General features: G+C 35.3%; 3 protein-coding genes and 1 long non-coding RNA gene across 6 annotated transcripts in view; all 4 read right to left on the bottom strand.

Annotated features, from left to right (window-relative positions):
* LOC111468993 (MADS-box protein AGL42-like) overlaps positions 1 to 4,263 on the bottom strand; it is a 9,043-nt gene extending 4,780 nt beyond the window's left edge. Inside the window, exons 1-3 of the mRNA XM_023114180.1 lie at positions 3,912 to 4,263; positions 3,624 to 3,827; positions 1,020 to 1,101 (exon numbers count right to left, since the gene is read on the bottom strand). Of these exons, the coding sequence (XP_022969948.1) occupies positions 1,020 to 1,101; positions 3,624 to 3,805 (264 nt within the window). The 5' untranslated portion in view covers positions 3,806 to 3,827; positions 3,912 to 4,263. The remainder of the gene's footprint in view (positions 1 to 1,019; positions 1,102 to 3,623; positions 3,828 to 3,911) is intronic.
* A 1,853-nt stretch (positions 4,264 to 6,116) lies between these two features.
* Positions 6,117 to 6,984, bottom strand: LOC111468995. The gene is made up of 2 exons (XR_002714811.1): positions 6,790 to 6,984; positions 6,117 to 6,424 (listed from the first exon to the last, which is right to left on the bottom strand). It is a non-coding gene; the product is annotated as an uncharacterized LOC111468995 (long non-coding RNA).
* A 2,425-nt stretch (positions 6,985 to 9,409) lies between these two features.
* Positions 9,410 to 10,836, bottom strand: LOC111468994 (uncharacterized protein ycf20). 2 transcript variants are annotated; one of them, XM_023114181.1, is made up of 2 exons: positions 10,679 to 10,836; positions 9,410 to 10,020 (listed from the first exon to the last, which is right to left on the bottom strand). In XM_023114181.1, the coding sequence occupies exon 2, from the start codon at positions 9,975 to 9,977 to the stop codon at positions 9,510 to 9,512; it is 468 nt and encodes a 155-aa protein (XP_022969949.1). In that variant the 5' UTR covers positions 9,978 to 10,020; positions 10,679 to 10,836; the 3' UTR covers positions 9,410 to 9,509. The 2 variants fall into 2 exon arrangements, with proteins under 2 accessions (XP_022969949.1, XP_022969950.1); XM_023114182.1 differs by having other exon boundaries at positions 9,410 to 10,000; positions 10,679 to 10,800.
* Positions 10,837 to 11,775: 939 nt separating this feature from the next.
* LOC111469006 (probable NADH dehydrogenase [ubiquinone] 1 alpha subcomplex subunit 12) lies at positions 11,776 to 14,915 on the bottom strand. 2 transcript variants are annotated; one of them, XM_023114193.1, is made up of 5 exons: positions 14,745 to 14,915; positions 14,418 to 14,444; positions 12,896 to 12,990; positions 12,336 to 12,445; positions 11,776 to 12,206 (listed from the first exon to the last, which is right to left on the bottom strand). In XM_023114193.1, exons 1-5 carry the CDS (start codon positions 14,831 to 14,833, stop codon positions 12,051 to 12,053), a joined length of 477 nt encoding a protein of 158 aa, XP_022969961.1. In that variant the 5' UTR covers positions 14,834 to 14,915; the 3' UTR covers positions 11,776 to 12,050. The 2 variants fall into 2 exon arrangements, with proteins under 2 accessions (XP_022969961.1, XP_022969964.1); XM_023114196.1 differs by lacking the exon at positions 14,418 to 14,444.
* Positions 14,916 to 15,339: the final 424 nt, after the last annotated feature.

Raw genomic sequence — 15,339 nt, 5'->3', positions numbered from 1 at the left:
ATTTTTTTTTTTTTTTTTTTTTTTATAGTTCTAGTGAATTTTAAGGTTGGTTAAGGTTAGGGAACTTTAAGGTTGATTAAGGTTAGGGAATTTTAAGGTTGATTAAGGTTTAGGGTTTAGGTTCATTTGAAATAAAAGACGAAAAAAAAAACTAATCACAATTGTTATTAGTTGTGTGTTAATGTAGGATTGGGTTCTTTATATATATATATATATATATATATATATATAAGTTTATTTGAATAATTTAATAACCGTTAAATTAATAAAAATATTCCTAAATTTTATACTTTAACTTGAAAATATCTTTAAATTTTTAAAAATTTCAATACTACCTTTAAACTTTAAAAAAAAAATCTAAAAAATACATTTTTGAACGGTAAAGTTAGTATTTTAGTTCAAAAATATTTTTAAATTTTAAAAAGTTTTATAAATACCCTTCAACCTTTTAAAAAGATAAAAAAATTATATCCTCGTTAGTACTATGTTTAAAAAATATTCATGAAAGTATAAAAGTAACACTAACATCCTTTACCTATATTAAAAAAATATATATTAATTCTTTTAGTCAATATATGAACGAAAACCATTTCTCGACACCTCATAGATTATCTCTTAACATTTATGTTATTTTTGAAAATTCATGAATATTTTTTAAATGTGGTACTAACGGTAAAAGTAAAGATATTTTTGAAACTTTAAAAAATTTAAAGATATTTTTGAGATAAACTACAAAGGTGAACGATACTTTATTAATTTAGCGAGAAATATTTATCTATACTACATTGCATTGTGTATCTATATGGAGTGTAATCCACATTTTCTTTAGTAATTTATAACTACTTTCAAATAATTTGAATCACATCAACAAAAGCATTTCTCAACCAAATATTTATAAAAAAAAAAACAACGAGACCATGAAAAACACTACTATCTGATTTAACCTAAAGTTTTGATGTATAAATTACTAGAAAAATTATAGTTGGTTGAAGTAGAGAAAGAAGAGAAGAACAAAAAACCTGCATATATCCTTCAGATTGAAAAGTGTTGGTTTCTCCACCTTTCCCAAACTTGCGGTAGCGTTCGATTGTCTTTTGCATACTGAAACATGAAAATAATAGTAAGAAAAGGTGTAAATTCTTGTGCAAATATGTAAAGGTACATGTTTGTAATGAAAAAATGAACCATAATAAGCCTTACTCTTTGTTTGCTGCATATGGTGTTGGTAACAAAAACAAAGAAAGTTTGAAATGACTCATTTTGATCTAATGGGTGTTGAGTGGAATCTCTATTTACTTTTCATTCTCGTTTAGGATTCCAACATGTGTTCGTGATAATGTTGGAGAAGCTTACGAGAGATTTTGTACGAAAGGAATTGAGAAGGGTGGTGGATCTCACCTTGTCCGGTGAGTGGAGGCTTTGTTGGCTAAATGATTGAGTCGATGTGATCCACAAGGGGTTATGCCGAAACGTATGGAGGCTTTGTTAACTAAATGATTGAGTCGATATGATCCACAAGGGGTTATGCCGAAATCTATGGAGACTTTGTTGGTTAAATGATTGAGTTGATATGATCAATGAGGGGTTATGCCGAAACCTATAGAGGCTTTGTTGGCTAAATGATCAAGTCGATATGATCCACGAGGGGTAATGCCGAATCCTATGGAGGCTTCGTTGGCTATTGAGTAGATATGATCCAAGAGGGGTTATGTCTAAACCTATAGAGGCTTTGTTGGCTAAATGATCAAGTCGATATGATCCACGAGGGGTTATGCCAAACCTATGGAGGCTTTGTTGGCTAAATGATCGAGTCGATATGATCCACGAGGGGTTATGCCAAAACCTATGGAAGCTTTGTTGGCTAAATGATCGAGTCGATATGATCCACGAGGGGTTATGCCAAAACCTATGGAGGCTTTGTTGGCTAAATGATCGAGTCGATATGATCCTCGAGGGTTATGCCAAAGCCTATGGAGGCTTTGTTGGCTAAATGATCGAGTCGATATGATCCACGAGGGGTTATGCCGAAACCTATAGAGGCTTTGTTGGCTAAATGATCGAGTCGATATGATCCACGAGGAGTTATGCTGAAACCCATAGAGGCTTTGTTGGCTAAATGATCAAGTCGATATGATCCACAATGAGTTATGCCGAAACCTATGGAGGCTTCGTTGGCTATTGAGTCGATATGATCCAAGAGGGGTTATGTCGAAACCTATAGAGGCTTTGTTGGCTAAATGATCAAGTCGATATAATCCACGAGGGGTTAGGCCAAAACCTATGAAGGCTTTGTTGGCTAAATGATCGAATTGATATGATCCATGAGGGTTATGCCGAAACCTATGGAGGCTTTGTTGGCTAAATGATCGAGTCGATATGATCCTCGAGGGTTATGCCGAAACCTATGGAGGCTTTGTTGGCTAAATAATGTAGTCGATATGATCCGGGAGGGGTTATGCCAAAAACTACAGAAGCTTTGTTGATAAAATGATCGAGTCAATATGATCCACACTAAGCTCCTTGTGGGGGATGAAAGACTTTGATAAATGTCTCTATTGTGTTACTAGTTTGGGTAACCCTCTATGGGTGGGTGTGACTCAATCCTCTCTTAATGTCTTTTCCACCTCTCTATCATTTTGTGAGATCCCACCTCAATTGAGGAGGAGAACTAGCGTGGAAACCACTCCATAGCATACGCATTTTAAAAATTTTGAGGGGGACCTGAAATGAAAAACTCAAAGAGAACAATATCGGCTAGTAGTGGATTTGAGCGGTTACAATTTTTCTTCGAAGAAATCGACTCAATTGCCTCTATATTTGTCTCCCCTTATGAGTTGTCTCTAACTAATCGTGACTCGTTCGAGGCGGTCAAGGGTTCTTCTCCTAGTCATGGGACCAAAGTTTTATCCTTGGTTTTACACCCACAAAGTGTTCTTTATAGACAACAAGAGGAGGACATCAGCTATTGTGGGGTTGCCAATTTGGAGCCAAAGCTGTAGTTTATTTGGACTCGTGCGTGGTTTGTAATAGCCATTATTGCATTTCACACATAAAATATTCCCTCTCTTTCACATACATACAAAAAGAACAAGCTTTAGTTCGTTTCAGCTGCTCTAGCACCTGTGTCCCGACAACAGTAGGACATAGGCCATACGACACCATTTTTCATGTTCTTTTCAGAATGTAGGAACACTCAAACTCAACACTAGACATGTTTCAATATCTAACAAATGTTTATAACTAAAAAACTTAGGATCATGAGACAGGAATTTGTTTGATCTTAAAGTTTGATTCAATGTTCTTCTTCATTCTCTTAACATAAAACTATGATTAAATTCTTGAATTATATCCTAAAAAAGGTACAATCGACCCATAAAATCATACAATAATTCAGGGAAATCTTGCAAAATCATAGATGAAATCTAAGAGGTACAATTTGGAGTAAATATTGACTGTGAAAGGAAGATATGGGTGAGATTTAGGCTCTATAAACCCCTTTTTTTCCCATTGTCCTTTCAAATCATATCAAAACTCAATTGAAAACAGCAGGAAAAGAGGTAAAATGAGTAAAGTACAGAGAATTAAAGGCATAATTTATGAAGCAGAGGAGAAATCGAACTAACATGGAGCTGGAGAACTCATAGAGCCTTCCTCTCTGAGAGAAAATGATGACAGAAACTTCAGCATCACAAAGAACAGAAAGCTCATAAGCCTTTTTCAATATCCCATTTCGTCTCTTTGAGAATGTCACTTGACGACTTGTCGAATTCTCAATCCGTTTCATTTCAACTTTTCCTCGAACCATTTCGTTGTCTTAGGAATTAGGCCTACAAAAACGACAGCAACAAACAAGAAACTCAGCTGGGGTTACTTCCTACATTATTGGAACGACAAAAAGGGAAGATTCTCACTTCAAACTGTGTTGTTGGTGATTCAAATCAGCTGGAGAGAAGGGTTTTGCAAGGAAACATCAGAGAAACTCATAGAACAGCCATCAGATATCGATTTTTCTATGATTTAAGGGAGTTTTGAAGTTTATATGAAGAATTGCTGAAGACCCAGAAGGGATTTTGAAGAAATAAAGAGAATCTAAGGGGTTTTATTGCAATAAAATGAAAACCCAGCAAGGATTTTCAAAGGAAAAGAGGAAATGAAGAGCAAAATTAACGAAGAAGAAGAAGAAGAAGAAGAAAAAGCCCTAAAAAGTGAAGGGATTGAGATGACAAAGAAAATGGAGGCAGCCTTTGATGGTGGATTGGAAACTATCCCCTTCCTCATCCAACAAAACCATTTACTTTCACTTTCTCTTTCCATGCATATTATTATTATTGTTGTTATTATTTTTATTATTGTTATTTTTTAGGTCCCATATCAATATAGGAGGAGAATGAAACAGAATCTCATATTGGTTGTAGAGAGGAACAAAACATTCATTGATGTAGAAACCTCTCTTTAGTAGGCGCTTTTTAAAATCTTGAGGGAAAGTCTAGAGATGACAATATCTACTAGCTGTAGATTCTTGTTGGCCCTAAGGGTGGATTGTGAGATCACATTAGTTGGAGAGAACGAATCATTCTTTATAAATGTGTGGAAACCTCCCCTATTCGACAATATCTAGTGTAAAGGAAAACCAATAATTTCTTATAAAGGTGTGGAAATCTCTCCCGAATAGATAATATCTGGTAGCGGTGGGCCCTTGTTGGCCTTTAAAGGGGTGGATTATGAGATCACAGGAGAGGGGCACAAATTATTCCTTATAAAGGTGTGAAAACCTCTCCTAATAGACAATATCTCGTAGAGGTGGGACCTCGCTGGCCCTTAAAGGGGTGGATTGTGAGATCACATCAGTTGGAGAGGGGAACAAATCATTCCTTATAAAAGCGTGGAAACCTCTCCCGAGTAGATAATATTTGGCAGCGGTGGGACCTTGCTGGCCCCTAAAGGGGTGGATTGTGAGATCACCCTGGTTGGAAAGGGGAACAAATCATTTTTTATAAAGGTGTGGAAACTTCTCCTGAGATATTAAGGAACATCTCGGAACAATATTTATTAGCGGTGAACTCGACTGACCTAATAAATAAAATAAAAGATTTTAATGAATGAATTTATTATTATTAAAAACAAAAAAATGAGGCACCCGAAAATGCGTGCAAATAACCTCAGTGCTTCTCTAATTTCGGTAAAATTAAGACACAAAAAAAGCCGACAGAATTTAATTTCAGGCTGAAAATATAATATATTTAATTTTAAAAACTTTATTTTTTTAATTATTTTTATTATATTCCGTAAGCTCAGATTGCAAGGTCGTTTTCATTATTGATAAAAAAGTTATAGCCGTACAATTTCGTGCGCAAAAGACCAACCAGAATCCGACAGCGCAATGGTCAGCGTGGTCCCCACTTTTACTTCGACCAATAAGGTGTGACCGTCACGTGACAGCCTCTACGCCCACTCTCTTTATTGAATAAACGTCACTTTTCCGTTAAATATGTATGGTCATTAATTTAATTTATTTATTTACAATTTTTTTCCCCATATTATATGGACATGTTTTTTTAGTGTATGAATTGATCTTATCATATTTTAAATTTATTTAAAAGGGGTTAAATTAATTTTCTAATTTAAATATTTTTTTGTGAATTTTATATTCATTTTTTTTAGAAATAATGTCGAAATTAAAAAAGTAATATTCTTTTTAAATGTTTTCTAATATTCGTTTGGTAATATATTTTTTTTTAACGAATTTATTTGAGTCCATAATTTTAAAAACATAAAATAAAATAAAATAATCTAAATTGCATACCAAATCACCTCAAATTAAACATAATTTTGATTTTTTTTTACGATGACACGCTAATACGATTACTTAAATGTTTATTTAATACAATAATTAAACTAATTAATAGGGTTGTTCGGGTTATCCATTGGGTTGGATTAGATTTTTCTTTTGTTTAGTTCATTTTAGTCGGAGTTGAAAAATACGGGTACAATCTAGTCCAATCAGAGTTCCTATTTTTAAAAAAATTTAAAATATTTAATATTAGTGATATGTTCTGACTTATAAATATTTTATATTTTAACCTTATAAAATTTGGTTATTAATGTAACATGTATGATGGATAAGTATGTACATTTTATATAATAAAAAGAGACTGTCAAAATTGAATAAAAAAATAGAGAGTTGAAATGTGAACTTTGTTCGGGTTGCTAGGGTCACCAACCTAACAACCTAGAAAGAAGAGAAGGTCATGTAGGTGTGGCCTAAGCTCATTCACGGCACCAGATAAAAAGTAGTCGGAGACAACCCATGGAGAACCTAAAAAACAAGCCTTCAGCAACCTGCCGCATGCCCAGCCATCTGCGTCTCAGTCGATACTCGACCGATCGTCTACAAGCGTCCCCTCTTGGTTGAAGACAGTCCATACTTACCAACATGAATGTAAGATACCACATTGATTAGAGAGAAGAACGAAACATTCTTTATAAGAGTATAGAAACCTCTCGTTAGTATACACGTTTTAAAACCGTGAGGCTGAGAGCTATATTAAATGGGTCAAAGTGGACAATATCTGCCAACGGTGAGCTTAAGCTGTTACAAATGGTATCAATGTCAGACACCGAGCGGTGTACCAGCGAGGATGTGGGCTCCCAAATGAGTGGATTAAGAGATCCCACATCGGAGAGGAGAATACATGAGTTCTAGAACCTTCCCGATCGCCTACGACAGTAAAAGCGATAATAAATGGGGAAAAAAATCAGTATAAGGAGAAGATTAAGCATTTCCTTTACCTGTTGGGCGTCCCTTATTAAGGGCACATGGGGATTAAACTCATGCAAAACTAAGCTAAAGCAGTCAGAGGGCAGCCCCCACTGGGCAAAGTCTGGAGTTATCATTGAAAATTGAACAACTCCACTGCCATGCCCAACGTGGGGCTGCCCTACAACTGATTTGCTCATTGAACCCACTTATTCCCTTCTTGGCTTCTCACTACACCCACTTCCCTTAATTCAGGCTTTTATAAGTGCTTTGTGTATGTGTTGGAGTCCCTAAAATTAACATTCCTAGCAATGAACTGTTGGCGTAAGCTTTAAGCAAATCGGGTATCTTAAAAAAAGTTTTAGATTCCCATACTTTCTATCGTAGTTTGCGGTCGTTGTCGGGATGATATCACTAGACATAGACTGTTAGAAGAGCTCGTAACTATTGTTGTCTCGAGTATAAACTTGTATAATGTATGTATGTATGAGAGTTATTTTTTGTTAGACATGGAAACGTGTAGGTAATGCTTAATTGTGTTTCTCGAGTAAATTAAGTCATTGGAAATAAAATTTCAAGTGAAGATTAAAGCTTAAAGATTATGAATAGACGAAGGATCTACTCAATAGGAGCTGACTATTGTATTATTGAAAGTAAGTGATTTTACTATTCGAACGCCATCAGGTTTTGTCGGATGTTTATCATTATTTTCAAGATATAAGATTATTGAAAATAAACCTATGTTATGAGGATGCTCTTGTGCATGAAGGATTTTACGGACGGATATCTTCTTGTATGTGGGATCATACAAATGCACGAGATCCCACTTACAGCGAGGGCGCGTCCGAAGTGGGATTATGTGGGCATCCTCAGCTGGCACACCACCCAATGTTAGGCTCTGTAACAGTTCGAGCCCACCACTAGCAGATATTTTTATTTTGGCCCGTTACATATCGTTGTCAACCTCACGATTTTAAAACAAGTCTACTAGAGAAAGATTTCCGCTCTTACAAAAAATGTTTTTGTTTTGTTTCCCTCTCCAAATGTGGGATATCACATATACTTTTATACTATACATATCATTTCGAATTCGAATTATATGTATAAAAGGTTCTTATTTAAGAATTAAATGAGTGCAAATTTGATAGATAAGAGGTCTATGTCAATAAATGTTGTATCACCATTAATAGAAAGAACAAATACCAATGTCTAAATCGAAATGTTTTAAAGAAATGATGTAAGAGTTTTGAATCCACGTTCACCTACTCGAATATTTATGAACACCCTAATTTAATGGTGTTACATTGGGAGATTCCCTATGATTATTTCCTCTCTTTTTCCAAGTTGAGAGAGAATCCAATTCAAACAATATATTCTTCCCTGATATGTTTATAAAGGTGATTAAACATTTAATTATAATGTGCTTCTTGCACGTGTTGTTCGATTTCGTAAGTGAACGAATCGTTACAAGTAATATAATAGTTTGAGTACTATGGTCGTTCTCGACAGGTGACCTTCCAACATAAACTTCGTGACAACAAGAAATTAAACATTTATCTATTTCTTCTGCTTAATACTGCTCTATTTCAATTCTATAGTTCATGTAGATATCAACAAAATTCAGAAGCACAACATTTATCTCATAACAGCTTATGGAAAGAAGCAGTTCAACTCAATCAAACAATTCTCTATTCATAGGGATGCATTTCAATACGTAAACAAGAATTAAACAAATAAAAGTTATCGATTACATCCAAATCTGTTACTATATTGCGTTTGAGCGTACATAGATCCAGTAATGGTCCAAGCTCAAGTCCACCGCTAGCAGATATTGTCCGCTTTGGTACGTTACGTATCACCGCCAACCTTACGGTTTTAAAACGTGTCTATTAGGAAGAGGTTTCCACACCCTTATAAAGAATGCTTCGTTTCTCTCTCAAACTGATATAGGATCTCACAATCCACCTTCCTTGTGCCCAACATCCTTGCTGGCACACTGCCTGATGTCTAGCTCTAATACCATTCGTTGTTAGCCTCACGATTTTAAAATGCATCAATTAGAGAGAGATTTCCACACCCTTATAAGGAATGTTTCGTTCCTCTCTCCAACCGACGTGAGATCTCACAATCCACCCCCTTGGAGGCCTAGCGTCCTCACTGGCACACCGCCCGATGTCTGGCTCTGATACCATTTGTAACCGCCCAAGTCAACCGCTAGTATATATTGTCCGCTTTGGCCCGATACGTATCGCCATCAGCCTCACAATTCTAAAACGCATCTACTAGGGAGAGGTTTCCACACCCTTGTAAGGAATGCTTCGTTCTCTTCTTCATCCGATGTGGGATCTCACAATCCACCCCCTTGGGGGCCAGCATCCTCACTGACACACCACTCAGTGTCTAGCTCTGATACCATTTGTAACAGCCCAAGCCCACCGCTAGTAGATATTGTCAACTTTGGCCCGTTACGTATCGCCGTCAGCCTCACGATTTTAAAAGGCGTCTACTAGGGAGAGGTTTCCACACCCTTATAAAGAATGCTTAGTTCCCCTCTCCCGATGTGGGATCTCACATGTCCATATCTAATTCTTGTAGATGTAAATATACAGAAAGAATAGAAGAAAAAAAAAAAAAAAAAAAAGGGAAGATAGCTCATCAAACAATTAGAAGAAGCTTGAAAGATATAGACCAAAATCAGTGTTCAAAGAACTTTACAAACGTAAAGGCTAAGCCACAACCAGAATGGTTTCACTTAACTAGCAAGTTTGAAAGCATCAATGAAAAGACCATAAGTGAATCCCATTTTGAAGTTGTTTAGCAGAGCAACAGGGAAGGTTACTTTGGGTCGACTGTAATAAAAGCGAGTAACATATTCAGTAAGAAGAACACATACCACAGCAGCAATCACATCATTTACTCCCAAAGCTCCAAACGACAATGATATAGTTTGTGCCACATAAAAGCCACCCAACAAAGAGATTCCTCCAAAGAGAGCCCTCCTTGAAGGACTTCGAAAGTAATTTCTCGAGAGCTCAGGCACCAATCTAATGATATCAACCAACCTACGAGGGCCTCCGGTATCTTGCACAGCTTTGATACCGAGACTACGAGGGGATGGTCGTGATTTTATCACATCATATCTCCAATATGAAGCATTCTTTTGAGGAGTAAAGGCATAATTTAGGAGGCCAGTAGAGACTAAACTTGCAGACTGTGCCATTCAATGTACCACTTCCTATATTTCTGAAAAAATGTTTGAGAATCTGAGATCAATGAAGAATATTTTGCTTGAGGAAACGGAAGATTAATCAAATAATAATGATTTTGCAAAGAACACAATAACTGAAATTTGAAAATGATGTGAAAAATTGACTCAAGATTTCCCACAGGGCCATGATTATCATTAAATGGTGCGAGGAAGCTGTTTTAATCAGTATAAATCGAGCAATGGCTATAATCTGATGGGGGATTTCAATACAAAAACAGAGGATTTCGATTTTTCAATTGATGTTGAACAATAACAACAATAAGCAGCAAACACGTAGATTCATGTGTGTATTTCAATTTTAAATTCCAATCTCTGAATAAAATGATAGAAAATTAATAATCCACAGTGCCATGTATTGCACTGTAAACACCTAGAGCAAGGATAACAAAGGCTAAAATCTTAACCACATTCATAGAAATTAATGAAACAAAGCAGCAGGGGTGAGAAATTGGGAGAAATTTTAAGTTCATTTGAACGAATTCTTCTTCTCGGTTTTCTGGGAAGCCAAACAGTGATCAATTACGCAAAATTAAGACGAAAAAACTTGAAAATAAGTTTTGTTGAGAAGTTTCCCTCGTGGTAGGATTGAAAAATTGAAGAGCGCTAAACAAAAATCAAAGGAAAATGAGAGAAAATTAAGGGACAATTAATACCTAGAATTCGATTCCAGGTTCCGCTCTGGGAGTGAAGAACAGGAGAACTGCTTCCCTATCGACGGAGCAAAGAGAATCACGAATTTGGAAATTTAGATTAGAAATATGTAAGAATGCATGCGTGAAATTGCTTTTTTGACCCAAAATATTTTTGGGTTTACAAAATTTTGACCAATTTTTTTAAAATAAAATTTTATGACAGTTTAATCAAACTTAATAATTCAAGTTAGAGATCATTCCAAGCCATGAATAAACCCTAATTCCATTCAATTCAAACCTATCAACAAACAATAGATCCAAGATGATCAACAAGTTAAAAATCGATCTACATCGATTAACAAGCCAAAAACGGATGAGTCAGCTGATACAAGGACATTAACCATCTAAATAAAAATGTCTAAAAGTGGGTCATCATCTCGTTGAAATTTCACTTGTTGCTCCATTCATAAATGATATGAAATTAACCTCAACTGGATACGAAGATAACCTTGAACAAAATTATTTTTCGAGTATTTTTAGTAACATCCACGAAATTTATACAAGTTAGTTATAAAATCTCGTGTTCAGTAAAGAGCTTCAATTTAGAATTACATTACGGGTCACTGGTCAATATTTCTATACTCGAAGACTTTTTGCACAAACAACTCAAATAAAACTTGTTGCTCAAAGTCTATGGGTCAAGTCAAGTTCAATCACACTAGGAACGGATCATATGCCACGAAAGCTAGGGCTACACTTGGTGAAGATTTTCTTCTTTTCAAGTTTGGTAAGATACCCGTTCATCTAAAATGCATATTTGTTTATTTAAGAAGGATCACTATTGAAAGGAGAAAAATTTTAGACAAAAAAAATTACTAATTATTATGAATCGAGATATATATTTGTCTAGTTTTGTGCTTTAGAACTTTCAATCTAATCTACTTGGATCAATTTGAATGTTGAAGATTTGAAATCTTGAACATAGAAAAAAAAATTATCCCTGGTTATCAATCATCGATTTAACTTTGATGTATTCAACACGCAATAAGATATCTTGAGATGAAGTCGTTCTAACATCAAAATTTGAGTACGAACTTCAAACATTTAGAGACACCAAATTTTGCTCGAACTTTCGTTTTAGGAAATGCCCAAAGCTGATAACATCTGATACACTGCCATGATATAACGTTCTATCACAGTGATCGCTAAGACATGGCACAAAAGAACAGAAACATGCAGAAAATCCCTCATGTGTTGTGCAGTAAACATGATGAAAAATAATTCACAGCTTGCAGAGACAACAACAAGTCGCTTATTCAGAAGAACAGGAAAGCACACAGCCAGATATCCCATGGATTTCCAAATTAAACAAAGGAATTGATACACAAATTACTTAGGACTTGGTTGGTTGCCATGACTGATAGCGAGTCCAATCTCTCTGCCCAGAATTAAGAGCATGTCCCTTGGAATGGTAGATAAGTTCTTCACCTTCCCCAGAGAAGTTTTCCTTGTGTTCTATCCCATACCTACTCGGTTTCAGCATCAGAAGCTGTGAAACGATAAATCTGAGCTTTGAAGTTTATGTCTATTTGGTCCTTAAACTTTTAATATTACACATTTAGTCCTCGAACTTCGATGTGTTTTGAAACTCACAGAAATGCTAGAGAAGGGGAGTTACCTCGTCTCCTGTGTGATCGGTTATGTAGTGGAGCCAGCCATGCCATTCGGGTGGCACCTGAGAAGCATTATAACGACCCTTCTCTGCATATTCAACCCACCTGTGTCTTCCTACAGAGATATCAAATTCACTAGCTCAGGTTTTCACAAAACATAAAAAGAGACGGTTAGACAACACATCGAGTTCAAAAAATGTTCATAAACTCTTTCGTTAACATGGAACAAGCATAAGCGCGAATTCGATGTTCAAGATATAAAATGGGTCGTCCTATATGTAAAAATTCCTTTTCTTGCTTTTACTTTCGAGGGTAAATTTTTTTTGTTCTTGCAAAATTTTGTCAAGTTTCATATCGAAATTAGAGGAATATCATTAGCAGGAAGATGAACAGTTTTCAACAGAACAACTAGAAGAATAGGTAATACAAGGCGACGTACAACTACTGCATCACTCTGTAGCAAGAAACATAATCAATCGGTTTGAGTTAACATAACATGGCAAGTGTCTTAAGCAATGGTTTAGACATCTTGGCCTTCACCGATAGCAAATAGAAAGAAAAATACCATATTGAGTTTGTTCATCGAGCCTCTGGTAATATTTATTTCCAAACTTATCGACACCTACAAGTGTCGCACCGATGTTGTGAATTTTGGTTTGCCTGAATAAAACAAAATTAGAGATGATAAAGATAGCTCCCATAAACCACATTGAATAGTTTGCAAGGAAAGGAAATTATTCAGTGTATGAATGAGATAAAAAAAATTGTTGACGTCAATTGGAAAGCAAAATAACAGCTACATAATATATATTTCTCTATAAAAGACTAAGTTTCATGCATCCCAACTATCCCTATAACTCTCTTTTCCCCTAGACGAAGGATGGAGGAGGAATTCCTCGATCATATCACAAAAAGCTCTGTATCGGGCTATCTAAAGGTCAAACTATAACGGACCAAGCCCACAGCTAGTAGATATTGTCTTCTTTGGGCTTTCCCTTTTAGAGCTTTAAAATGCATCTGCTAGAGAAAGGATTCCACACCCTTATAAACGGTGTTTCGTTCTCCTCCCCAACAAACGTGGGATATCAAACCAACACTCCAAAGAAGTAATAACAAACCGAATGAGCATAGTCATAACTCCGAACTAAATGGTTCAGATCTTCCTCCGCCCTCCGACAAATGATGTAACAGAATAACCCTACCAAAGGAGGAAACTTCCTTGAGAGGCTATCCAAGTTAGTGATTCTTCTGTGAGTAACCACCCAAACAAAGAACTTCACCTTTATTTAGAAATTTCACACTCCAAAGAATGGAGAAAATAGATTCCTTAGAAGGAGATGGGTCCACTAAGTAATGAAAGAAAGATCTACAAGAGAAGCCTATAGAAAGGCTAGGACACCAAGTACGAAATTCCCTTCTCCCTTGTCTAAGCTCGGGATCTCCCGATAAAGAAAGGAGAGTCATAACACCTCTACCGTTTCCCTATCGAACAATGGACGACAAAACCTGAACAAAAGAGAGGAAGAGTAGGAACAATTTTCAAGTTTACTACCTCAACGTCACGTATAATACTCATATACAGCATGTTTGCGACAAAGTTAAATTGGCTAATTCGTGGATATCATCACGATCTTTTAATGTGCCTCTATCTTCTCAGGTAATTCAGTTAAATGTCAAACAGCTAGTATAGAAATTTCTATTCAACTGATACTATTGACAGAGAAAATGGAGATGTAAGGCATCAACTTGACCTTTAAAATAGTTGAAATCCAACATAATTCAGTGAGTGGAAAAGCTCCTCTTCTGTCCTAAATGAAGATTGATGTCTTCCAAGCAGTTCTTTCAAATGCACTAAAATAATTTTTTCTCTATTCTTAGATCTCCCCTACTATGGTCTTAAAATTTAGTGCCAAATTCATTCTAGATTTTTCTGAAGAAGGAACTGATCTTAGAGAATGAAGTCACCTACTAAATAGAAAAATGGTTGGAAAGGCTGGTGCTCCAATTAATAACCTAAAAAATATGGCTCACCTGGAAAAATCAATTGGGAGATTCCATAAAGAAGATGCAAGGAAAATTGAACTTACAATAAGTTTCCATCGGGTAAGCATTTCCTGCAAGATTCAATAAGGAAAGAACAGTTAACACAATCCAAATTCCAACATTGCTGGAGAAACAGAGACAATATCCATAGTCATCGAACATTCAAATTGGGAAAGAAACACCCGTAGTGATTAGACATTGAAACAGCGATCCTCAGAACAATAAGAGAAACACCAATACATCACACAAATTAAGCAAAAAATAACTAAAAGGCGCGAATTCGAATTCGAATTCGACGACACCACCAAATTCCCCAAGGACTGGACAGAAACCATGGATCAAAAACGAAAAATAGGGAAGGAAAACATTACAAGTAGCCTTCTTCCTTGAACTCTCTCAAGAAAGTACCGATGCCTTTGTCTTTGATCGACTTCAGAATCCCCCGCACCACCGAAGCCATTTCTCTTCTCGGTGTTCTTGCGCTTCCGACTCTCGATTGCTGATCTTCTTCAGTCCAAGCAGCTGCCTCCAGGACGATGAGGGCAAGATGGTCTAATACTCTATTTAAAAAATACATTAAAAAAAATATATATTTACAAAATTTCAAAATAAAATTATTTATTATTTATATATAATAATATATAATAATAAATTTTTATAATATACAAAAATTATAAATTAACTTCTACTTAGACTTTATTTTATTTTAGTCAAACTCATTCAGATTTGGTTGATTTTATTGACGATTGAAAATAAAAAAAATTTATTTATTTTTAAATAAATATAAAAGAGGTTTAAAATTTTATTTTAAATTTTAGGTAAAAATATTTTTTAAAATTAAAGAATATTAATGAAACTTTACTGAATATTTATACAAAATTAAGAATATTTTTATTAATTTAGTAAAAAAAAAAAAAAAAATTAATGGATTGACTTTTTATTATTAAAAAAAAAAAAAAAAAAAAA

This window comes from Cucurbita maxima, unplaced genomic scaffold (genome assembly GCF_002738345.1).
Source record: "Cucurbita maxima cultivar Rimu unplaced genomic scaffold, Cmax_1.0 Cma_Scf00038, whole genome shotgun sequence".
NCBI classification, from domain to species: Eukaryota; Viridiplantae; Streptophyta; class Magnoliopsida; order Cucurbitales; family Cucurbitaceae; genus Cucurbita; species Cucurbita maxima.
This window is presented reverse-complemented; position numbering and strand designations above follow the sequence as displayed.